The sequence below is a fragment of the Thermobia domestica genome, chromosome 8 (genome assembly GCF_964235325.1).
Source record: "Thermobia domestica chromosome 8, izTheDome1.hap1.1, whole genome shotgun sequence".
Classification (NCBI taxonomy): domain Eukaryota; kingdom Metazoa; phylum Arthropoda; class Insecta; order Zygentoma; family Lepismatidae; genus Thermobia; species Thermobia domestica.
Genome location: NC_137461.1, coordinates 175,661,458 through 175,689,199, shown reverse-complemented (window position 1 = coordinate 175,689,199; position 27,742 = coordinate 175,661,458). Strand labels below are relative to the sequence as shown.

Below are 27,742 nucleotides of genomic sequence, written 5' to 3'. Positions count from 1 at the left end.
GAGCAGAAAACTACTTTACACAAAAGTCTAAAGAAGCTCAGTGAAGAGGTACGAACTGGTCGAGCAGTTTGGGTCAATAGTCTATCAATCATAAGTTTCTGTGTTCAAACCCTGTAGGAAGTATTGGTTTCGTTTTCTTTCCCTTAAAAGTGTGTTGCTATTTTCATCAGAGGACTGAAAACGTTTCTTTGAATAAATCTTTGGCAACTACTTTTCTCTCAAATTCGACTAGAAGGGAACATTATATGAATTGCAAATCTAAAAGCCAAAACTGAAAACAAAATATTAAGTATGTTCATATTTCTTTATTATCCTATGATTTGTAATGAAAAACTAATTATAAGCATTGATGATTTCAGAAGATTCTCCCCGGGTAGTGGTCAATATATGAATGAGATGACATTGATGAAACATTATTAGTCCACTTTGAGCACGATCGAAGATATGGCCACGGATTTATGTCGACAGGGTCTCAAATTCTCCCACAGGTCATGCCCTGAAATAATCACTGTTTCAAAGGTTTCCTTAACAAATACCTAGGTAGAATATTACATTTATTTCTCGTTCTACGTTTTGAAATGACAAAATAATAATTTTAAAGATAATTATAATACGATAAGCATAAAGGTTTATAGAACTAATGAAGTAAATAGTATTGTGTAAGTTATCGGTTTCTAATCGGATTAAAACTAGATTATTCGTTTGCATCGCACTTTATAAAGTAAATCCTCTCTATATATAATTCTTACTGGAAAGCATGTTTAACTCCAATTACTTAATCAATATTTTTAATAATATATTTTTATTGTAATATTTTTACTATTCAATGTCGTATACATTACATTTCCCAAAGCAAAACCTCCCAAATGTATAGTGGGCTAGTGAATATTATCAAATAAATTATCATTTAGTTTACGTAAATACTGCATCGCCTGATTTGAAACTTCGCACTTTAACTAATAATAATAATAATAATAATAATAATAATAATAATAAAATCATAGCCATATCTTATAAGAATTTCAGGCTTACTCAATAAATGAATTCAACGTGGTCTCTATTCGAAGTTCTATTTATTCGAATCCGATAGAAATACAAAGAGAAACTTCGAGAACAGGTAAAAGAAAAATGTTACTTTGGTGGGACTGGAACTAACCTTTACGAGTTTCTTTCAAGTTACAAATGCCTTAGACACTTTGTTTCTTGTCTTTAAGTTAACTGATTCACTGAACGTATCTGAGTAAGTTGTCTTTATTTTCTACTCGGTTATACACGTTTTACAATCATTTCTTTTAAGCTTGAACAACAGGAACACGAATGCAGAAACATTTAGGTCAATTAAAATTCCCCCACCGGGAATCGAACCGGGGACCCCGTACACCAAAGGCACACGTACTAGCCACTAGACCAGCGGTAAGAACGAATGAAATCTGTTTTGAAGTGTGTGATATTTATGCCTATTTCGCCCTGATGTAATATGTCTATTGATGTTTTTATGTTTACCGTATTCAGTACTTTGAGGAACGATATATGTTATTCATATAAGTTCTATTACGTATTCGTCCATATAAATTATATAAATACTATATAAATTATTACTATATAAATTATCAGAATTATTCATGACCTTTCATGGAAATTCGCTGGTGGATGCACAGTAGACAGACAGTGTAATTGGAAGGTGAGTTCAGCAGAGATTACGTATTTCGCCGACATTATTTAATAGCTATATAGAATAGATAGCAAAAACGAGTCTACCTAATGAAGATGGAATTGCGGTAGGAGATGAAATGATGAGGTGTATGCGGTTTGGGGTTGATATAGTTGTTGTAGCAGAATCTAAAAGGAAAATTAATAAGATATAGAAAACTCGAAAAAGGCTTCTGAAGAATATGAGATGAAAATAAATGTTAGAAAGACAAAACCCATGGTGATTGAAACGAAGCGATCGGTGTCAAATTTAGAAGTAGGAACGGCAGAAAAGAACAAATGACTAGTTTTCGATATCTGAGTAGTATTATTAGTGATGATATGATATGCGAACGTGAAATAAAAGCAAGAATAGAAATGGGGAAAGAAGCCTTTAGGATGAAGAAAATACTATTTTGTGGGATCTTGAATAGAGTTGAAAAAAGACTCATAAAATGTTTCGTGTACTGTATTTTACTGTATTTATAAGGCAGAATCATGGACATTATGCAAAAATGATTAGAAACAATTGAAGGCTTTTGAAATATGTGCGTGGAGAAGAATGCAGAGAAATAACTGGGTCGAGAGGAAAACGAATGAGAGGGTGTTAGAAATGGAAAGAGAAAAATATTATTAAGAAGAGGAAGAAAAACTGGTTGGGATATTGGTTAAGAAGGAACTGTATCATGCGGGATGTGCTAGAGGTTATGGTGGCAGGAAAGAGAGGGAGGGGATTAATTAGACTATATAGAAACAGAATTAGGCTATTGGCGATATCAAAACAGAAAAATTCTTATGTGAAGATGGAAAGGTTAATAGAAGATCGTGGAGCATAGCAGTTTCTCAGCCGCGGTAAGTGACCCGCTGGTAATGGCGGAATACTTCTGATACAATGGTGCCGATGATGCACAGTAGAAACAGAAAAATCCACTTTACTGTCATTGCTAATACGAATCACTGCATTCGAAACTGCATTAATGTTGGATATTTGGACAGATATTTTAGAAAGATTTGGAAAAGTATGCAAAACTCTCCAAAGTGTTGATATGTCTATTAAATAAGCAAACTAACTCTAAGATTCTCTTGTAGAATATATGCCAAAATAAGGTAATCGATCGGCGTGAATGGTGTGACGGTAACTATGAAACTTTGTTTAAACGCTTGTAGAAGAGAAAACGTCCTCCAGATGAAGAAAGCGGAGATGAAGTCGTCTTTACAGGGAGAGAAAAGTTTAAAGTGGAAACCTTTTCTGTTATTATTGACATAATTAAAAGTGAACTAGTAAAAAGAAAAGAAGCATTTTCTATAGTGGATGATAGATTTTCAGTCTTTTCTGACCTTTCGAACACACAGCCATTAGTAATATATGGCAAAACTGCAAAATCCTTACGATACTGATCTAGAGTCATCATTTGGAAGTAAATGCGTGCATTTTTCAAAATTGATGAAGTGCCATAATATCAAATGCACGCCTCTTTCTATAAGCAAGTTTCTCAAAGAAGGGTACATTTCCTTATATAAATATAGCTCTGAATATGTATTTGCGTACTGCGGTTAACAACTGTTCCACAGAAAGATCGTTTTCGTCATTAAAAAGGATTAAGTCATATCTACTTTCTATCCTAAAGAAAGAAAGATTGAATTCTCTTGCAATTCTTAACACTGAGGCCTAGATACTTAATGGCGAAAAATTTGGATTTGAACAATAGAAGAATTTTCTATTATGAAAGCAAGGCGTAATCGTTTAATATAAGAATATATTTTCATAATACGAGGGCGGGGTGAAAAGTTCTTGGCTTGACACTAAAAGACTGCGAATTTCGGTTCAAAAATTATTTTATTTTTCTACATAATCTCCCTTAACTTTAATACACTTAGTCCAGCGTTTCTCCGTGACTATTCCTTCCCGGAAGTGAGAGTATGGAAGGTTGTGAAAATAGTCATCCACGACCCTCTCAACTTCTTCATTCGATGGGAGGCGCATCCCAGAAAGAAATTTCTTCAAGTTTAGGAACAGATAGAATTACAATGGTGCCTAATCAGGATAATGTGGAGGATGGCCAAGCAAATCGTACCCCAAATCCCGCAGTTTACCCATCGTCAACGCACCCCCATGCCTTGTCCTGGTGAAAGGTGATTTTCTTCTTCAATCCAGGCCTCCTCTCGCGAATTTTGGCATCCAGTTGATCAAGAAGACTGGAGAAATATTCTCCTGTAATTGCTCTCCCTTTTGCAAGGTAATCAATTAACAGGATCTCTTTCGCATCCCAAAAGACACTGGCCATGATCTCTCCGGCCGATACGATCGTCTTCGCTTTCTTCGGCGTTGAACCACCGGCTTTTACCCACTGCTTGCACTGCTGTTTCATTTCTGGCGTGTACTGGTAAAAACATGTCTCATCCTTTGTCAAAATCGCCGCACAAAATCGGTCGAATCCCTTTCGATCGGTCCAAAGATTGTTGCGAAAATCGTTTTGGCATTTGCTTTTGGTCGGCAGTCAGCGAATGCAGCACCCATCTTGCGCAGGGCTTTCGCATCCCTAGTTCTTTGTGGAAGATGTTTCGCACCCGTTCCTCCGATATCCCCACACTCTCAGTAATCTTATTCACCTTCACTCGCCCGTCGTTCAGCATATCATGCACTTTTTCGAAGTGCATGGTGTGGTTGCGGTTTTCGTCCTTACTTCACGTGGGTCATGTTTGAGGGATGTACGATGACGTTTAACTTCAACTGCCCCCTTTTTAACTGTTGACATGGAAGTAGCAGAGTCCCCGTAAACTTTGTCAACTTCCGATGAATGTCCGTAGAGGTTAATCCATCCACAATGAAAAATTTTATTACTGCACAATATTCAAGTTATTCATTTTTACAACTAACGACAAGATGTCTAACTGCAACAATGCCTGCAAACAAACTACTTGAGAGAACAAGTTGACACTTGTTATAAGAACAACTGAAAAGTGCCCCCAGAAAAATTTTGCTGATAGGAGTGCCACTTCTGGGTCAGGCCGAGAACTTTTCACCCCGCTCTCGTACCTTAACAGTTTTGTTTTGGTAGTAAAAAAGAATATAGAATTAAGTGAATTTCTCCTGTTTGTGTTAAAAAAAAAAAGGTATTACTTCTTAAGTGCAATAAATAAAACTTACAAATCTTGTGAGCTGTCTTATCTTGAATGTTCTTCACCAACGAATGAGAAAGTGAAGATATTAATATTTTAAAAATATATTACGTTAAAATATAGTACATAATATAGACTAAGCAAATCTTAATCGAATTTTTCCAAGAACGATATTGCGTCCAGCGATTAATTTCTTCATATTCACTCTCGGCTAAATGGCAATTTTTTTAATCTCAAAACGTATTAATAAAATTTTAAAACAATTTCTTTCAAAGCACGCTCATGATGGAAAATTAAAAATCCCTTCTCTGTATTCGCAAAACACAAAGGTGCGGCTAGTCGAATCGTGCCTAGGGGCGCCCCATAGGTAAGTCCGCCATTGGGAAAAATAATAATCCAACAAGGTGTATAATGATTATATATATGTAGATAATAATCAAACTTTAATTACTGTTAGATTTTTGTCAACACGTGAATCGCCTACATATGGATCCCAATATGTATGATTTACCTTTTCACATACCTATGAAAAGCATCACTATAACTAAGGTATAGAAATGATTCATTGAAGATATGAAATGAAAATCCAAGCAAGAAGCACTTCTACCTTACTTCTTTAGCAAAAATCACACTAAACTCTCTTCCATATCTCATTCTACAAATACATCCGTGGGTGCAGAGCTACCCAATCACGTTCTCAACATGAATGATGCTTACGATAAACTTCTTGTTATACTATAGAATAGGAATTTTAAAATAACGGAAGGATGAAACCTACAGAATAATCTTTTCAAATCCACAAATAATGTATAAATATGATAGTGGCTTGCAAAATTGATGAGAGCTTTTTTTTTTTTTTTTTTTTGGTTTGTTTGTTTGAAGGGTTAAACTCACGAACATTGAATGTAGGAACAATAATAATAACTAAAATATATTCCAAGTTATGGTAAACAAAGAAGAGATAAAGTTTCTTGTCCAGTAATGTGTATTCAACTATGAACTTTTTCCCAGTAGACAGTAATTTCTATCTTTTAATACTATCCTTTAAATCGCACTTCTTACATCTTTGGTAAGGAAATACAAGAAATATTCTCCTATATGCATAGCTATGATTAACAAGAGTTCAATTGAGACATTCCAATAGAGGTAGAAATAATCATTATTGATTTTATATTTTGTATTAGATAGAATTTATGGACGTTATGCGTTAACAACTCAAATTTTCTGCAAAAGTTTGCTTTTATGGTATGAAAAGGCAGACAGTGAAAATTTTGGACTTCATTTTTCTGATCAAAATAAATTGTAGTATATACTCTGAATCTATATCTCAAGTTTTTAGACACTTCGTTAAATTGTACTTTATAAATGGTATCTGGGATCTGCTTGGTTAAATTGCAATCGTACGCTTATGCGAAAATTATGTTAGATCTTAAACCAGAAAAAAATATACCATATCTAGTAATACTAATAATTATGATTATAATTATCCATATATTGTATCTCTCAAAATTCGCTTAAGTTACAAACGATGGAACACATTAAATTTATTATTAATATACCTGGAAGTCCTCTTTCTCCTTTTGGTCCATCAAGTCCTGGTCTTCCTGGCAACCCTTGATCTCCTTTAGGTCCTGGATACCCCGGTGGACCACGAGGCCCAGATTCACCTGGTAATCCTGGTGTACCATCAAGGCCAGGAAGTCCCGGTTCGCCGAAAGGTCCTGGACTTCCCTATATATAAAAAAGAAAGAAAAGGGAGAGATGAATACATATTTTGAGACTGAAATTTAGCGTCTCTTTTCATCATCGTGGTTACAAAAGAGAGGTCCTAATGTTTAAAATATTAACCTATGACTTCTAACAGACTAATATCCCTACAGAGAACCCAATCAGGGATCATGCGCTTAAGGAGCACGAGTGCAATGAACACGGATTAAGAGTTAATACACATATGGCATAAACAACTATTTATTTTAACACAAAGTAGACTACATTACACGACTTCAGTCAGCACTGTATTAGAAATCAGTAGAGAAAGTAGTGGAAATATGAATTTATTTGTTATGCTCTGTAAGAAATGATGCTTTCGTACAGATTGTACACCTTTAGACACTAAAGATAACGAAAACATAAAAGACTTGCGAATATTGTAGCAAATTAATGTTTTCCGCAGTCTTACTCTTTTGTCTTAACACTTTATTCAGTTAACTTTACATCAGTTTGTAGTCCAAAAATTAAACAAGAAGCACCTAAATTCATAAGTTCACGAAACCTTATCACATATACCGGCTGTATGCATTAGGAAAATGTATACACACTTTAAACCAGTGACGTGGCGTGACACTTTGACGATTGTTACCGGTTGCTGATATTACAAGTAACTCTTGTTTGTCAATAACAGAAAATCTAGTACTCACTTTTTCTTTCAGAGTATCAACCATTTCAAACTATAGGCATTGGCAAAGTGGTCAAATCCCACTTCATTTACTCTTGACCTTTTTGAACAATGTGACTCTTCAGGTTCTTTCATTTTTTTACTAAATATTATTGAAACTCTCTCTCAATGATCTTAGGTATTCTTCAAACTCATCTGATTTCTTTCTGCAGTAACCTACATCATGAACTTTCTTTGGTAAGATATTGAACAAGATTTCTTATCTTGATGCTATAACAAAAATAGTTCAAGTAAAAAATTGAAGTCAAACTTTGAAAGGTTTGATAGAATTTTGCTACACAAACTCTGGTTTGAGAATCCTATTCGTCCGCTTTATCCATCATGGATTTAAAGACTCCTAACAGTTCATCTTTAAAGATATACAGCATATCATTTACCCTACTTCTATAGTTCCATACCCTGTGTTTGAGATTGTTGGGATACTTTTGTTGACTAAATAATCCAGAGCATTTGTTCTTTTTGAAGACTTCGAGGAAGAAGAAGCAAGTCCCAACACAATTTAAAAAAACAATTTATACCTTTTTCCAGCAGCGTAACTTGAAGCTTCAGTGCTCGCGCAACCTTTAGTTATGCGCCGCTAGTTGCGATATATTTTGCGACCCTGGAGCTCGTGCGCCCCCCTCCGCCACGAGGGTTGCGGGGGTGGTATTTACGCCTGTGCCCTTTTGTATAATCAACGGACTTTTCTAAAACTAAATTAAGTCTATGGACATAAGAATGAAAATATAATTAACAAGAGGCTTCAGTTCCCTACCTCAGCAACCATAACTGGAGTTTCATCGTATGTTTGAGCAACAAGTTTTCCGTATTGAAAATTAGTCAGACAGTCAAACTGCGGCACGATGAAGACGATTGCAGTTCTTTTTCAACACATCAAACTGCATCAAAGTCCAAATTCAACTAATATGCTAGCGGCTAGAGTTGGAAATTTGTTGCATCGAAAGTTTTCTATACTAAATTAAAAACAAAATATTTTCAACTTAATTAGCATAAATCCTAAATAATAATAATTACTCGAATTGGAAGGAGCGCAGGCAAGATCTCTGCTTAGCTCTAATTATCATTACTATTCCCTCTTGCTCTTGAAACAGTTCCCCTATAGCACAATGTGTTTCATCGATAGGCATTTCTATAAACTAATGACACTTCAGGGACTGACAATATCTTTGCTCCTTCAGGCATGAGACAACCATCTAAATTTATATACCGTTTAAACAGAAATAAAATATCAATTAAAAAAAAATAATGCCCGTAAGCTCAAATTAACATTCAATGAGAAACTTTATTTTGAATCAAAGTAAACCTATATTAAATTTTTGTTAGAATATCCTATGGAATATATTTTTCTTGTTCACTGTTGCTATATTATTCAAATTTAAAGATAACGCATTAACATACAAAAGTCGTGTAAAAATGATAGATTAACATATAAATAATGCACTAGAACATCAGTCTCACAGTAGCACGTATTAAATGCTATTAGTATAAAAAACCTGCTACTTATATTTGTCCGAAATTGTATGCTGTTAAAACAGCCTTATGAATACTGAAATTACAACCAAGTTTCTATCCTTAGAATGGGGAAGCAAACAAAACAGTATACTAAAGTTAACGCCCGCTCGATCCTCTACAGCGAGAGGAGAGCGAATAGACTTCTAAGCGTGCGGTGAGTAGAATATACATGTTGATGATATTCTAGATTCTCCTTGTTTTGACAGGGAACGTTCCTATTTTTTCCTGTTCCACACAGCCGAACGGTAACATAAGGGCTATTCAGAAAGTCCAAATACGAGCGCGCAGGATGCTTCTGGCTGGCACGCTAAAAGGTGCTTCTGGAGTGAACGAACGCTATCGGGGTTCGCGCGTTACCTCTGAAATCTGCGGTATCAACAACAGTATGCTCCTATTTGGTGTTGACATGTTGCATTCGTTCACAATGTAAATGAAGCATAGGCCATCCAGACTTTAAAAAAAAAGAAAGAAAAGAAAAAGGAAAATGTAAACATCTTCCCATATCGATAATGAAATTTGAAGATATATGAAAACAACGAAAACTGTAATATTTTTACCGTTACCGCCGGTAACAGCGGTAATACGCACTACACGTCCCTGCTTTAAACTGTCATAGAAACTTTCTTTTCCAATCCTCTAAGATTAAGTCCCTGGAAAAAGTAAGGCTACATTCCAATTTGAAAAATAAAAGTACTTTGTAGTTAAATGGAATGTTCCAAATGGTGGATAGAACAAAATGTCCATTCAAGTGGTTTACGATCGTATATCTCACCTCTTCCTGTGTCCCATAAGAAAAGATCGAGCATAAGGATGCAAATAAGCCCATAAACTAGAATGTTATATCCACACTGAGAAAAATCCATTATCCGGACAGCGGTATATTGTACAAATACAAGGATTCGTTATGTTTACTAAGGAAATCTGTACGGAGCGTACTTTATCCATATGCTACACAGGTATTGCCTTTTACCCGCTTAGATATTACATCATGTCGCTGCAGGATGTCTGACATCTAACAATCTTCTGTATTTTACATACGTATACGTATGTTAAATACTTCAGCTATATGTTATATACGTCCATCTGTGTGTGAGGTCCTGACCGCCTATAGACACCTCTTTCTTGCACCATAGATGACGTCATGAAACAACAGTCGTTTGCTTGCGAGTTGGTTTATAAACGAGGTTGTTTAGAAACGGAAAAGAAGAGCGGAAGGAAACAAAAGACTGGGTAAGTGCAATAGTAAACTATCACTTTAGTTAAATATTCCATTAATTATATATTCCTTTAGTATAACTTGCTTTAATATAGTGCTAAACAAGTAATGTGATTTATGACTACAATTCTTACTATTGTAACTCGTTAATGGTTGAGGAGAAAGGAATGGATTCATCTGAATTTTGAGAAATCTTTGAATATTAATGTTTTGTAACTTTTTACATTTCAATGTACGCAAAATGAATGTTATGTGTTTATTTATTCCTTTTTATATGTGACGGTTGATTACTTGGTGGAGATTTACTACAGGACTGCTTAACATAATTGCTAAGAAACCGTTTTCAGCGCGAACATTTTCTTGTGTAGTGAAGATTTAGGATTTAGATTTCTGGGCTTTCGGCATCAATGACCTTGTTAGCCCGTCACATGTGAGTTATGACGTCCCTCGGTGAGCACACTATCCGGGGAAAGGGAAGGAAGCAAACGGCCTGGGACCTATATGTTGGGTACCACCCGGCATTTGCCTGGTGTGAAATGAGGAAAACCCAAGAAAGCCTCATTCAGGATGGCTGGACTTAAAAGCTTTTGATACTTTTTCGACCGAGTGCCCCTACCGGAATCGAACCTGGGTCCGTTCGTACCGAAGGCGAGAGCGTTAGCAACTACGTTACGCGGAGCCACTTGTGTCTAGAAAACCTATTTCTACTAGGATATTTGCAACAAAATTTATTTCATTTCTTTATTTATTTTTCTTTTTCTATTTGTTTTTTAACAATAAAACAAAACATATTTTACAGCCTCACTGAAATTTAAAAACAGCAGTCAGGGAGAGCTCACCTTTAAGGTTCTTTTTGTTTTGTTTTGTTTTGCTTGTTATGTTCTCTAGTTAACTAATGTTTGAGTTACTGAGAATTAAAACATTATTATTATTGTTTCATAATCTTGGAACCAAAAATTAGATGTTTCCTTTTTGTGTTGACGTCATTGTGGCAAGTTGGGGTGTTTGTATCGTACCTTGGCATTAATTTGGTTACTAGCACTTAGTTTCAAGGTCATAAGTTGCAGGCCGCTTGAAACAGCTACCACACAGCTTGAAGAGTTAGGCGTGTCAGGCGTTTGACTTGCAGCTTTCGTTACAGCGTCTAAATTGCAGTATTGGATTGCGTCCTGCTTCTATCGGTGGTAAAAAAGTTATATCGCTTTCGTAATATGGTAAGAAATACAATATAACAGTTAGGTATAGTATATATGACTAGTTTAATCAGTCGGAAATTACTCTGTTTCCTTGTCTTATGCTTTCTATTATGTTTAAGTACTGTGACTTCATAGTATTGTTTCACTATTTCTAGAAGGAATTAAGTATTAACGAAGTAAAGAATAAGCAGAAGCCCACTTTGATTCACGTTTACTATTTCTCATACTTCATTGAGAATGTTTTGATCCCCAATTGCGCAAACTTCTAGTATATGTATGTATGTATGTATGTATGTGTGTATGTGTGTTTCTTTTTTTTTGTTGTTGTTGTTGCTTACACTGCTTTAGAGATGAGCTCCTTCATAGCTAAGCGGTTAGCGTACGCGCCTTTGGTGTGGGAGACCCGCGTTCGACTCCCGGCGGTAGTGGTTCGGAGTCCATGTTAATCAGTAAGTCCACGTCTCATACTGCCTCGTTGCAGAAAAGGATATTAAAATCAACTCAGCACTGCTTTACAGATGGAGTTGTTTGATTCAGGGTTCGAATGAAGCTTTTTACGGGAAGCAGGCACGTAGCCAAGGGGTGGGTCCAGACCCCCCCCCCCTTCGGATCAAGAAATGAAAAATATTAAGGAAAGATGAAACAGATGATCAGCCTCAAAAATATAAAGCTACAATAAGCGTTTGGTTACTCTTTCTTACGAGGAGCTTTGTGTGGAGGAAACGGGAAGGGGGGGGGATCAAGTTGAAATTGGATATTATTGTAACGGAACATTCCGAATTCCATCTAGCTCCATGTTAACCCTATGCAGCGGCGCAAATCTGTCTTCAACATTGGGAGGGACACGTAAGACAGTTCTCATAATTTTTTTAAGGATGTTCAAAATATTTATGAAGTTGAAAAACAATGCTGCGGAGGATCAGGGGAGCAGAGTTGTCTTCAAAATTGTGAGGCGGGCAGATTGAAGGCTTATTCTGGGGTGGGGACATCATTTCATCTTACTTTCCTTTGTGGCAATCGGACACAAATCATCACATTTCTCCCCAAAAAACGCATTTCAAATCGGATTATTGAGGGGAAAGTCCCCCCCCCAGTTCTAAGATTGGAGGGGACATGTCCTCATCCCCCCGGGATTTTTGCCAGTAGCCCTATGGACTAAAATGACGATCGATAAACCGGTTCTTTCAGATAGCCTGTCAGTTAGAACTTAAGCAATGCCCAGAATTACCAATAATATGAACCATTTTGAATTTCGCGGCAACGCTAATCCATTTTATAGGATGTCTTTACTCCCGAAAGAGATATCGTTGCTTTCCTTGACGGCATTAAACTAAGATAAGAGAAATAGAAAGAAGACGAGAAGAACCGAGTTCGAATGACCTCGGAAGACTATGTCTTTGTTAATACTTTTTTCTATTCTTTTACGCAAGATTTCTTCATAATTCTTTAATTAAAATACTTACTAACATATCCTCATTTTATTGTCCTAACAAATCAATATGGATATGTTGTCAGTAAAATAGTTTAGATTAATCGATCCCCTGGTGTTGTAACCACAGTATTTCAAGTCACGCACCCCCCTTCCATTACGAAATCCTGGCTAAACAAACGAATATATGCTACCAGTAAAATAGTTTAGAATGATCGAACCCAAACGAAGCAGGTAATTAACACTAGTACTAGGTATGTGTAGACTAAATGAGGTGATTTGCTTCGTGACCCTTCGAACAATGTACGAAGCGGATGCAAGCAGTTAGTACATGGAGTTAGCTTACCTAAATTTAGATTTCGCTTTCCAAAATCTTAATGGATGTATTAAGTGATTTCGTTACTACACTCTCAATCTCTAAATACAAGGATTCAAAACACATTTGAGATTCCAAACTATGACTCTGCTAGACAAAGAAAGCATAGGCCAGTGTATGTTTTACTTCATTTTCATATACGTGCTTGTAGGTTTTCTCGGGGACTTGGTTTCCTCCCACTTTCTCATTCCAACAAATATTCCATAATCATTAACTTGCTTTAATCACCGTCTCCCTTAGCATAACAGCATAATCGTGGGACATTAAACTCAAAGACTTTATTTTTATTTTCAAGTAATTACTTTTCTCTCCCTTATTTATTTTTAATTTAATTTATCTTTCAATTTCTCTCTTTTAGGAACATTAACATAATTTGCAATTCTTTCTCATTATAATAACACTATTAAAAGTCCCATATGCAGTTCACCACGTTGTAACCCAGCGGAAACAGATGAACAACGAATATTGTCGAAAATATGTATTGCTTACAGCGGCGTAGCGAGCATTACAAGATTGGGAGGGGGATGAAACTTGAAATTGCCAAGTCTTGATTGTTTTTTTTTTAAATGTCAAGTCTTGCTAAAAAAAATTGCCAAGTGTTTCGAAAATCTTACAAACCCTGTGGAAAACTATTACAGCAACCTTATTTTCATATTCGTTCCATTCCATGCCCCGTCTGAGACACGAATAAGATCAGCCCTTGTTCCGTTCTCGAGTCCAATTTGACATCTAACCTCAGGATCATTATCATCACCCACGATGCACAACTGTTAATTTGATAACTCATGGCTATGTTAGTTAACCCCCGCCAGCTAATCTTCACGAGAACCTTTAAAGTTACAATCAGTTGTAGAAATGCATTTAAAAACGTAGAATAAGGTAGGTTATATTTACTGTTTGTGAAGTAGAAGTGCCTAATTTACATATTAAACATTCAATTGAGGGGTTCAGTGAGAGACCAGGCTAACCTACATTCAGGTAAAGATTGAGATTTTGACGGAACAGCATACCAATGTCATTAATTGACCTTTGCCTCAACCACTTGTCGGTGTGGCTTGTCCTGAGTCAGGGGCGGATCCAGGGAGGGTCTATCGCCCTCAAGAAAAGGAAACTTTGTGTATTTTAATATAAAATAAAACCCACCCAGAGTTGAATCTCTTAAAAGTAGCTATAACTTGTAAGTAGTGGCATTACAACCCACCGCCCCCCAGTAGTCCATCCTGGATCCACCTCTGTTGTATACTAAGCCAAACTATGAATATCAGACGTATCCTTTGTAACGTGCTGTTTTCATTTGTTTCCTTTTCTTTCAGAAAGTTAAAATTGTCAGTTAGCCTAGTCTCTCGCTAAACTGTCAATTGTGACAAAACACACCAATAATTGTTGACTAAAACATACATATCCAAAGCCAGCTAATTTAATGTAATATATCACATTATTTAAGTTTTTTTTTTCAAAATTGCTTGCAATGTTTTTCTTAGTGCCAAGCATCCGAATGTCATCTTGAATTCTGACCTTCTCATTTCACTACAATACTTTGAAGTGTAAAACTGCGCAGCTTTTTTTGTTTTTTCCTCTCTCTCGCTCTCTTCAGTCCTTCAGTCTCCCCCACTTTGATTTCATGATTTCGCACTCTGATGAAAAGTATTAAACACCAAAACGGAAAAGTACTAATATATAACCTCTCTTTTAGTAGCCCCTCCAACCACGCGCCCGGGGCACGTGCCTTGCTTGCTCGCCCATAGCTCTGTGAGCTATATAAGTAACATACAATGCGCGCGCATATGTAAACTTGGTGCCAGCTTTGATCCTCGCTGAGAGAGTATACATATAATGTTGGTTCGAATGCCATCAAAACCGTAGGCTCATTTTTCTGTAACCTTGGTACTGAAGAAGAAAGTAGACTTCAACAAATATTCCTGTCGGGCCTCGATGGCTCAGTTGTAGAGCGTTCGCGTCTGGTGTTTGGGGTCTTTGGTTTGATCCCAGCTCGCGCCAAGTAAACTTTGTGGTGGACAAACACCGTGCGAGTGGGTTTTTTCGGGGTTCTCCCGTTTCCTCCCACTTTCTTCATTCCACCATTTCATTCATTATATCATCATCAGCGTCTCCTTTAGCCTAGCCGGTATACCCGTCGCACGTAAAACTCAGATTTCAACAAATATTCCCTTTTCAGCAAGACATTAGGTTAGATTGGAAACAACGAACTAGATCACATATTTCCAACTTCATTATTGATACAACTATTATATACAGGGTGTATCAGAAGTCCCTTGTCATCCTTTCTGAAAACTACAGGGATGTAGTTTCATTGAATGCGAGATAAGAGATACACATTAGGCCCAGAGGGATACTTTCGGATTACATCACGCGGACGGTCGCCATCTTAGATTCGAAATTGTAATACGGATGATAAGTGGGTAGTGTGATACATGCCCATGCACTAAAATGTTCTGAGGATGTCAAATATGCAATCAGATATCATGTAACTTATTCTGGTGAAATGTTATTGGCAGTGAACCAAGTGAGACTATATGTAGTGGTATGTCATACCCTTGTTTTTTTTTTTCAGTGATAGAGACATACCGTTTCTTGTTTTGTAGTGATCAAGATATACCTTCACGGAAGAATAAATGCTAAATACCTTTAATAAATCCATTTTCATACGTATTGACAAAGATTTTATTTCTTATGTAGAAGTAACTTCTAAGTTGACAATACTGACATTTTTTACCTTTTGTTTGTAAAATGAGGTGTTTTCAAAGAAGTTCATTAGTTTATATTTTGATGTGCCATATTGAATTGTTTCTTTCGTATGTTGGTATGTGTCGTCTTGTCTGAAGTCTTATAAGCATCGTGTTTTGAGCATGGGCGGATTTAGGGGATTGCAGTGGGGGCGGATCTTACGGGAGTTTGAAATACCCCTCATTCGAGTGTGTGGTCCAGGAGTTTTCCCGCTGGAAATTGTTAATATTAAAAGTCGGTTTTTGAGCACTTTCGTGTATAATTCTCTGATACAAGGTAAGGGGCTATTTTTATTTATTTTTTTTCAGAAAGTTGTTCACGATGGATGGATCAGTCTCTCCATTTTTTCTCCGTAACTAAAGAAGCTTTCCAGTGGTTTTCAGACATTATGTAAATAGAAATGCAATCTTGTAGGCTTCACACTTCACTGCATTTGAACATTTAGATAGCCGGTATGTCGAGTCAAAATCGTAATGAAACGTACCGCCTCTGATTGTTCCCACTTCGAACACATTTCCCTGTTATAGTCAGGGGTAAAAGCAAGGGGGAACGCGGGGGTCGCAGTTCCTCACCTCGAAAAACATGTACGGCGTCTCCCAGACCCTAAAATTGTACAATGGGCAAAGATAGGCAGGAGGAACGGCGTGGAGTGATGCTGCTACCTACCGTCCCCCCACCTTTTCAGGTCCACTTTTACCCCTGGTTATAGTATATGTTCCACATGTTCCTACTGAGCAATAAATATTTGCAGAAGCTTCTTCCAATTGCTGTGGACACAAAGTAGGATATAGGGTCAAATTCGTGCACAGACGATGGCGATACTTTGTTCTAGATGATAAAAATTATGAATATTTACTGCACAAACCATAGGCTTAACATGTCCACAAAGCTAGAAATTGAACAGCGTTAGGTCCGGTGATCGGGCAGCCATTCAACTGCCTCTCGTCGATCAACCCATGTTCTAGCGAATTGTTCAAGTAGTGACGCACCACGAATCCATAATGAAGAAAGCGCCATGGTGTTGAAAAAACTGCGAGAATGTACCATCCTCGGGCATCGCAGCTCGCAATATCTATCCCTGTACGAGCGTGAGGTATTATTCCGCAGTTAATTTTATGGAATGAAAAAGTGATTGATTAGACGTATTCCTCCTTTGTCTGCCAACACCATAATTAATTTTCTTTGCGCTGGTCATGTTGGAGGGGTCTTGCACGCGGGGTTGTCAGGTGACCAAGTGTGCATGTTCTGCCTATTAACCTTCCCATTTACGTAGCGTTAGCTTCATCTGAAAAGAGTATTTGCATAAAAATGTTGGAGTTTAACCATAATTACTCGATAACTTGGTCACAAAACTGCACTTGGCGATCAAGATCGTTCTCGTGGAGATGTTGCTTCATTTGCACGTTGTACGGATGCACTTATACACGCGCAGACCCTATGACTCAACCCACATTGCATTAATAAATGACGTGTGCTCCTTTGGGGCCACATCGAGAAGGAAGTCAGCACTGCCGTAGGCGTTGCTTCATCTGTAGCTGTCTACGATCGTCCGCTACGACGTATGTCCACGAATGTGCCCGTCTCCTCAAATTTAGTTAATTACTGTGACACTGCAACATGTAACACAGTCACATTATGGATGATTCTGTTTGCAATCTGTAACCACTGCACAGGCACTCCTCCCGCCCCACAGTTTGAATATTTCGATACATTCCTCACGTGCTAACGGTATGGTTCTACATCTAGAAGAAAGAGGTAAATACAACGTTCAATTGGCAATAACTTTTCACCAAATTAAGCTCCATAAAATCTGATTGCATATTTGACATACTGAGAAAATTCTAGCCCGTGGCCATATATATATCACATTACCCACCAATTTATAACAAACAAATTTAATCCAAAATGGCGGCCATCTGTGTGAGTATTCCCAAACGGTCTAATGTATCATCCATCTCACATTCAATTAAACTACACCCGTGTAGAATTTAGAAAGGAACTTCGTATGATGTATACAGGGTGTTTCGAAAGTCCCCTGACACAGGGTAACTCTGTTATCAGAGTTACAACAAAATGTAAGAGGAAAAACCATTTCTAAATATGTTGTTTTCAATCTAAAGTGAACACTTTTTAAATCGGAGGAGCCGTTTGGGCTGTACTCTTTATGCGCCCAATGTGGAATGAAAATGCTATGTTACCATTTACCTGGACCCACAACATATGTGAATGAAGTTACTGCTTGAAATGGGCCATCGACATGTTAGCGTAAAAGACAGTAACTTCATTCACTTATGTTGTGGGTCCAGGTAAATGGCAACGTTGCATTTTCATTTAACATTGGACGCATAAAGAGTGTACAGCCAAACGACTCATCCGATTTCGAAAATTCCTTCAACTTACATTGGAAACATCATATTTGGAGACGGTTTCCCAATTACATTTTGTTGTAACTCTGATAATAACCGAGTTACTTTATGTCAGGGGACTTTTGAGACATCCTATATATCTTACGGAATATATGTTTGATGTCCCTATAACTGTAGTATAATCAAGTTTGTTTAAATTTACAAGTTATTACAAGTAGATTCTGACTTACATGCGTAAGAGTTTGTATGTGACTAACTAATGAATTCTATTTCATGAAATTTACATTGAAATATTTAACACAAAATCTTTATATTCATGCTTAGTGACTTGGCTTTGGACTGCAACTGATTATTGTACCCCATTATTGCTTGAGAAGAAAACCGATGTCCGAATCTTCATTTGGAGAAACCAAAGTTCTATTGGAATGCTGAGGATTGCAATTATTAATTTCTAGACTTCAAGGTGCGTAAATTATATCTAGGTATATTCTGAGTTTATTGTTATAATTACTATTACTATTATTGGGTTTAGAATCAATCAAGTACTTCATGATATTTTAGAGGGATCAAGATGGCTGCCAGATAGATAAATATTTGAGCGTCAGGCCCTTATTTCTTCTCAATTTTATATTTAATCAATGTCTATTTTTCCCCCTCATTATTCCACCAAATCGTATTCCAAGATCATCAATTTTCAATACTCATTTGTGACTGTCAGCATACATAGCATAACCGTAGGACGTAAAACAAAGATTTCTTTTTATTTTTCGTTTTCATGTCTTTTCTCCATAGCTGTGAAAAATAACGTCTTCAACATCATAAATTTGTATGCTACTTGCCTGCATTCGAGCACAGTAATCAACTATTTGGACATTACGAAGCAAAGCAGGTCTACTTTGCAGTTAGCATAGTTTTGAAAGGATGTGACATAATGATATTGGTGTTGCGATGTTCAGCACCGTAGATAATTAAACAGTGCTAGTAAATAAATCTGTAACAATTGTATTGGTGTTTAGCTTACATGACCTCCAGACGGGCCATTTTTTTTTACAACATATTGTTACTTGTACTCTATATGAGGGGCCGCGGTGGCTCAGTAGTAGAGCGTTCACCTCCGGTGCTTGGGGTCCCGGGTTCGATCCCAGTCCCCGCCAAGTGAACTTTGTGGTGGACAAACACCGTGTGCGTGGGTTTTCTCGGGGTTGTCCCGTTTCCTCCCACTTTCTTCATTCCACCATTTCATTCATTACTCAAAATAACCGTCTCCTTTAGCATACCCGGCAAAATCGTGGAACGTAAAACTCAAAGATTTCATTTCATATACACTTTGGTGGAAAGTAACCCCATAGATGAAGATATTTTGCACCACATACAAAAAAGTATGTACAACATACTTACATAATGTTTGTCTGCAATGTTTTCTCTCCTGTATTTATACATTTCACTTTTTACACAAAACTGCATGCAGTCTACAAATATTGATGTTGGAATTGTGGTACCGGTATCAGTACTTAGTATGAATTATCGATATTTGTAAAGAAAATTATGTATTTTCTGGTACCGAAATAGGAGCCACATTCTGATAGTTTAGCATGACCCACAAAAATGGCAACTGAAAAACAGAAAAAACCTCCGTGAACTGATTTGCCTTGGTTGCTCTTTATATCCAAGAATATCATCTCAACCGTAATCAGTGGAAGATTTACGGGATTTGTGGCTTTCAGGCTGAAGCCCACCCAAATTGCAGGATTTCTATTTTAAAAAATCTAATTTAGTCATTCCTATGCGTATGCCCGTCAAGCCCTTCAAAAAGTCTAGTGATTTCTAAATAAACGAAGTATTTCTGTGTGAAGTCCCTCTCAAACTATTCTTCTGAATCCGCCGCTGTTTGTAATTTATTTTCCAACAAGAAATCCATTCCGACATCTACCTAAAGAGGAAATTTTCCTAAAGTTAGACGGCAGGAGGTGCCAGTAGTAAGAATTTCCCATTTAAGGGGTTACGTTGACCCGGTGCAAAGTAACCACGACTTGAGGCTCAAAACAGCCTTCTCCCAGTGTTATTTTTTCTATGACTTTACAATGTTTCACCCTTCAGTTTCAACTATTGCTTGGAAGTCCCATCATACACAGTAGAATTCTACGAAACCGACTTAACTTTGACGGAAATTGTTGTAGGTGATATCTTCCAAATTTTGTCTGCATTTACAGAGAGTGCTTTCCATACCTCTACAACAACAAACCCTTCAGGTAATTAGAACTGATGTTAACCGCCAACATTATAGCCAAAATCCAGTTAGATGTTCTATCTTACGGTGGCAGTTGAAACTTTCTCTTTACAGTTCATGGGTTTACCGACGGAAGACTGTGTAACTTTTTTCGTATTTTGTGCTAAGTTAACCCTGAAGTGCAAAGTAACCCCGTCTTAAGGTACTTACAGATTACCTAGGTAGTTAGCAATTTTCACATTCTTTTTTAAGGTGGTAACAGTTGGAGCCAAGGGATGTGCGATATTTCGATCGAACGATTAATATTTTCAAATATCAAACTATCGATATCGAAATTTTTGACCGATATATCGATGTTATTGATCTTTATCATATTTCTATATTTTCGATTTTTGATATTGCTTATATTTTGATATTGCTGTATTTTTTGATATTTCGAACAAGTTTCAATAGTATGTCAATATCGATTATCTATTTCAAAATTTGGATATCACAAAGCCCTATCGAAACCCCTCCGAAATGAAGTTTTTGTCTATGGCCTGATTAGGGTTGCGCACGGCACGAGACTAGACAGAATTTTTGTTACGAAATTCGAGACGAGACATAGCTCTTCCAATAGAAACAGATACAGTTTTCGAGAGGAGACAACTTTCGCGACATCTTTGCGAGAGGTGACAGTCTCAAATCATTTCTCGTGCGTACTCCTAGCCCATATCGTGCGTTATCAAAAAGCATGTTAATGAGAAATAACAACATGTAAATACAATATAGGTAGTTAAAAACATTTTTGTTTTCATTCTTCAGTAATGCATTATTATTAACCTCAGTATTTTATAGTCCATTCTTAATCTTAAGGTGATGTATAATTAAGTTTTGAATTCGGTTAACTTATTTTGTTTCTCAAATTGTTTTAAAAATGTATGTACAAACATGTTTATTTTCATTCTTGAGTGCTTAAAGTCACTATAGTTATTAAACATAGTATTTAATAACGTTAAAATAATATACAGTTAACTTTTGAATTCAGTTAACATTTTTCTTACTGAAATTGCTTTAAAAAGTATGTAAAAATTTTATTTTCTTTCTTGAGTGCCAAAAGTGATGCACAGTTATTAAGATTAGTACTTTATACTCTATTCTTAATTTTAAACTGATAAACAGTGCGTTTCTGAATAAATTATGTCAAGTTATTTGAGTGACGAACACTGGTAGAAAATTCTGACTACTACTGGAACATTTTGATTTTAAGGTGACGACTACTGGTGCAAGGATTTTAAAATATTGTTTTTCCTTCAACGGCTACTCCTTTTTTAATTCTGACTACATGGTCATTATAGGAAGGATCAGTGAGTCTTTCCAACTATGGTACAGCTCCGACAGATTCACGATGCTGAGAGAAGAGACAAAATAGTATGTTTTCAACCTTAAAGTGAGAACCACTGGCGTTTTTTACCCTGCTATGCAAAAGTAAGTGGGTACTCGAATGGGGTTCCAATGCGGTACCTAATTTCTGCATTTTAGATATATGGAAATGCATGTGTCTAAAATGTAAAGAACTGATATTTGTTTACTGAAAACTGCAACTCTGTAAGCCTTACGGATACCGAGATATGGGAAAATAAAGAGCGACACGAAATGTATGTGGGGCTTGCCAGGCCCGTATCCAGGGGGGTCTAGGGGGTCCCCCTAAATTTTTGCTGGCCCCCTAAAACTTTTAGAGTAGGCTTGCAAAAGAACTATAATATGGTGATGAACTATCATATGGTTGGATCGGGCCCCCACTAACTTCAGCCGGCCCCCCCGTACATTTTTGGGCTGGCTACGGGCCTGGGGCTTGCATACTTGAAGGTACAATTTGGAAAATGAATTAAAATATGACTATCAAGATATTGTCAAATAAAGGGAGGACCAATACAGGTATGGGATTTTTGTATTAGATGATAAAATTTCCGAAACCGGTCATGGAAAGTTAATAAGCACCAGTAGCAATTCCATCTTCAAGTAATTAGATATTTCCATGGGGTGTTAGAACATCTTACAGTCCACTAAGATTAAATTTTAAAAGCTTTTGAAAATATAACTTGACATTTGTAAAGAGTATTGGAAATATGTAAGTATAAATATGTTTACCTAAAACTTCCAGCCAGTACATCTAACATATAGAGAAACACCGTGAAATAAAAGAGTATGAGATGTTGAAACTTCGGAAAAAAAATATTGGTCCCAACAAAATTAAATAAGATGGTACTTCTATGGGTTAAGTGAGTACCTCAGTACAATTTTGATGGAGAGATTAGTTCTAGGTTTTCTTAAGGCAGTTCCAAAGGTTCATCGAGCTGTGTAAAAGAGTGAAAATTCCCTGTGAATATCTAATATAGTAACCAAAATACACCTGTATAATGAGTCATATGTTTTATGACGTAAAAATAGAGATCTTTAAGGATTTGTACTTCTGGGTCTTTGCTATAAGAAAAATTCAAAAACCTACTGTATATACCTTAATAGACAATTAAATCAGTGAGGACACAGTAACTTCGTGGTGGGGTGTTTACCTAGTATGTTTTGCAGAAACTACACTGGAGTATTCTCTTAATCCACAGAGATACGATCATACTTAACTGCCCATTTAATTTTAAAATGAAATTAAGGAAAATGAATGTTGATGATAGAATTGATGGAGTGCAAAGGTGGGAGGAAACGGGAGTACCCCGAGAATACCCACGAATACGATGTCGACTACAAACTGACTTGGCCGCGGATCGAACCAGGGACCCAATACACCAAAGGTACGCACTCTACCACTAAGCCACCGTGCCTGCACCCATTTAATTGTCTATTAAGGTATATACGGTAGTTTTCTGAAATTTCTTCTTCTTACAGCAAAGACTCAACAGTACAAATCCATGTGGGTCTCCATGTGGTTTTACGACGTCATAAAACACATAATTATTTATATCTCGGTAGCTATATTAGATATTGACAAAGAATTTTCATTCTTTTTGTACGCTAGGAATTATCACGCTTGGATTTACCCGAAGAAAACTTCGAGCTGAATTAATCTTTCGATCGGAATTGCCCTGACGAGTGTGAGGTACTCACTTCACCCATATAAGTACCATCTTATTTAACTTTTATTAAGATCAAAAGTTGTTTTTATGAAATTTCAAGATCTAATACTCTTTGATTTCACAGTCTCTCTCTAGCTGTAAGATGTACTGGCTGGAAGTTTTGGGTAACTCTATTCTCTTTTCTAATACTCTTTACAAATGTCAAATTATATTTTCCAAAGCTTTTAAAACTTAATCTTTTTATACCCATGATCTTCTAAAACCCCATGGAAATACCCAGTTACTTTAGGATAAAATTGCTACTGGTGCTTATTCAGATTTCATGACCGGTTTCGGAAATTTTACCACCTAACACCAAAACCCCATAACTGTGTGGGTCCTCCCTTTATTTGACAATATCTTGATAGCCATTAGTCATATTTTCATTAATTTTCTAAACTGTACTGTCAAGTATGGAAGCCCCACATACCTATGGTGTTCCTATTTATTTCACCATATTTCGGTAACAGTTAAACATACCGACTTGCGGTTTCGGTAAACACACACCTGTAACGTTCTTTATAAGTTTATTAAGATATATTTTAGAATGTTTAGAAATGGGAGGTCTGTGAATGCCATAATACCCGAAAACCCTCATAAGGACGTGTGTGTAGTGTATTGAATTGAAACTACTTTTGAGGTTGTTGTTAGCCCTCAGTAATTACGTTTTCGAAACTGCACAATCTAGTACGCAAACCTCACACTTCTATGGTGTTGTTCTTTATTTTCCCATACCTCGGTATCCATAAGGCTTACCGAGTTGCGGTTTTCTGTACTAAACAGATATAAATTCTTTACATTTAGAGACATATATTTCCACATATCTAAAAATGCAGACATTAGGTACCCCATGGTACCTCGAACGCCATTGGGTACCCACTTACTTTTGCATAGTAATACATTTCGAGCTGTTCAGCATCAATAAGCACTTTTTTTAATTAATCGTTTTTCTACCAGAAACCCAAAAGTCCATACCTGACCGAACAGATTTTGTCCATTTAATTTAAAAAATGTTAAATATTTTAAAATGTAACATTTTAAATACTTTTTGGATTTTTGTTTCAGGTATTTCATGCATCAAGATAAAACCAGGATTCTGCATGAAAGACAGCGAAAAGAAGCAGTGTAATTTGTGGCTAAAAGCACGTCCTTTCTTAAGACAGACCCGATTATATTTACATTCTTTTGTACGAATATGTAACCTTAATAAATATACTGCTCCACAAATTATTTCTTTCTTCCATAAATTAGAATAAATGTATGTCTGTTTAAAGAAAATGTTTGTTAGCGTTAAGTCCTTTCAACTCTTTTTCTCTGTAAATAAGAACATTATACCTTGCAACATTTTTTTATCATTGTGCAATTCCGATTGGATAAAGTAAAAGTCTGCACGAAGCACTATTATTTCGGACATACATTAATAACTAATGTATTGTTCTGTGAATAAGGCAATGGTATAGTGAACATGTTTTAACATAAAGTCTGTAACTCAGCTTTTCAGTAGTCAACTTTATTGAGAATCCGAAGAAAGAAAGAAAAATATGTTGGACTTAACAACGAATTTCAAAATTATTTTTGTTCGAATTCTGGACTAATGCAAATTATCCAGAGAAATCATTTATGTTGCTCTCTACAGATGTATCCTTTATCCAAATCGTATGAAAAGGAGACTTCATACATCGCTATATTTTGTATGAACTATGTTTCGTATTTATTTAATCACTTTGTACCTTTCTCTAGTGTTGACAAGGCCGCAAGTGTCAATCGAATAATTTAGTGTTTCATTCATGTAACCTTGTGACTAACGTACGTCCTGTCGGTATATATATGTTACTGGGTTCGATTAGCGACAAACAATTTTTAGCGTTAAACAAATACAAAAATCTACACGCAATGAGATACGATGATCTTTGCCTCATAGACAATACCAAGCAACCAACGGTACTGAGTGTGGTTGAGTTTACTAGTGGTATTATCTGGCTATAATCAGTGTTCCGAGAGCTATACTTACTTTTGTGCTCTGAATTGCAAACTTTGATATAACCGTTTTAAATTATTGTATATATATATATATATATATATATATATATATATATATATATATATATATATATATATATATATATATATATATATATGTATATATATATATAATATATAATATATAATATAAAATTGTAAACTAGAAACTTCCGAGTAGTTCTGAGAATCATCGCTCTTTCTTTAAATAATGTATGAGACTATTACACTGCTCGTTACTTAAAATGTTGAACTAAGGATACACCCAGGAAAGTCCAAATTTGCAGAATGTATAGAGCAGGGAAGGATAAATATGTTTGGTCGATGGCTGCACAGCTTCTCATACCTGTGAACTCCGCCAGCTACAGTTAATGAGCTGTGGCATTGGATCGTAAGACGCATGGCTTACCATACTAGAAGAGAACATCCTCTCGATGTCTCGCTGGGTTACAGTCGTTCTGGTTGTCAATGTTGGGTCAGTTCTGCTCCTTTGTCACCACGTTGTCACACAGCGAATACAGCGGTAAGTTTAACCCTTAACGTACCAAGCCTAAGTCGTCAAAGTTGTTTACCAAACTGGAGTCTTCTGGAGACCCCAAGTATTATTTTAATTTCTCAACATAGTATTGCAGAGGGTTACTCCAACTATTATTTTTTGGATGTCTAGAAGCATACTTAAGTTAAATGAGCATTGTTGACATCAAATATTTTGTATATTTGAGCACTATTCAGTTCTTCATACAATTTTATACTTTTGTGTTCGTAAATCTGAAACACAGGTTTAACAATGGAGTTTTTACATTTTCAAGTGTGTTTTTATTTTTTGTATTTTTTAAAGAAACGAATCGTTGATCTAATTATGTAATTAATATCTCAAAGGGTTGCAGGATACATATAAAAATTGAGAATAAATTTATTCTTATAATTGCGGCAGTATCACTCTCTGGGGTCCCTAGGGTACCCCGCTTGGTATGTTAAGGGTTAAGCATATTCGACACTTACTATTAGATATCGGCTTGGGAACTTTGGCGTAGCTACCCTGTCTCCTTGAAGTTGCATTTTTAATGGCGAGTACTGTGTAGGAATCATCTTGTGAGGGAACACGTTTTCAGCTGACACCATGTTTTTAATTATAGCGTCATTTAAAAAATAACTTATCTGTTAATTAAAATGTGCAGAGAAGTTATTTCTGGAAAATCCTATTCACGCCTCTTGTGGTAACAACTTCTGCATTTTGGAAGAGGATATTATTAAGGAAAAGAATGAGGTAAAGTCGTCTTTATATAGTACACACGGAAAAGAAAGTATTTGACAGTTGACAAATTTTCTTTCGCCAATAGCTCGGGAACAAATGAATTAATTTGGATCTTTTTGTTGTTATTCTTCGAATAGTTATAACTTGACAACCTGCCAAAGTCGGTACTCTAATAGGTTAAGTTGTTGAGTTTTTAGGAAAACAAATTTTGTCAACTGAAGAATATTTAATTTCGTGACTGTACAAGCAATGGATGATAACGGCTTAATAAATGACTGTACGTAAGTCTTGTTTGAGTTTGAACATAGGATTGTACATGGCTGTGCATTTTGCATTATTATTGAAGTGCTGCAACTAAGTTATTGCAAAAGGTATGATAAATTCTTACAGTAATATTGTTACATATTGATTTACTCTATATGAAAACTAAAATAGTTTAACATATGGTTAACCTCCTTTGTGCCAATAATTTTAAAATTAACGCTTGTGCCACTTTTCAACCTTGGCTTTGCAGTAGCTTTCCAAAGAATTAGCAGGAAGTCCAAACTTGCAGGTAAATACATTTCTCTGGACAGTTTCACTGCTCCAAACTAAGATTGAAAAGTGTAGTATTTTTAATTTTATTATTATTAGCACAAAGAGATCAACCATATTTTAAGCTATTTTTGTTTCCATACAGAGAAAAACAATATGTGACAACATTACAGTAAGAATATATCATGCATTTCTCAGTATGTTGCAGCACTTCAATAATGGTGCACTATACGTACAATCTAGATCCTGAATATGTCCAATCCATATATTACAACAAGGCAATACGTATGCGATACAGGTAAAATCCGTATATTTCATATGGACAATCTATAAGCTACATACATCCAATCCATACATTACATATGGCCAGCCTGTACGTGACATACGTATAATCTATATGCTGCATGCAGACAGTCTGTAAGCTGCATATGTGCACTCTGTATGGTGCATACGGATATTCTGTATGTTGTATCGGGACAAGCTGTGTGCGACATAA

The 27,742-nt window shown here is 36.2% G+C and overlaps 1 protein-coding gene across 1 annotated transcript in view; it reads right to left on the bottom strand.

The window, feature by feature from the left end:
- LOC145693356 (uncharacterized) overlaps positions 1 to 27,742 on the bottom strand; it is a 1,437,468-nt gene that overhangs the window by 416,063 nt on the left and 993,663 nt on the right. Inside the window, exon 23 of the mRNA XM_081769283.1 lies at positions 6,369 to 6,540. Within this exon, the coding sequence (XP_081625409.1) occupies positions 6,369 to 6,540 (172 nt within the window). The remainder of the gene's footprint in view (positions 1 to 6,368; positions 6,541 to 27,742) is intronic.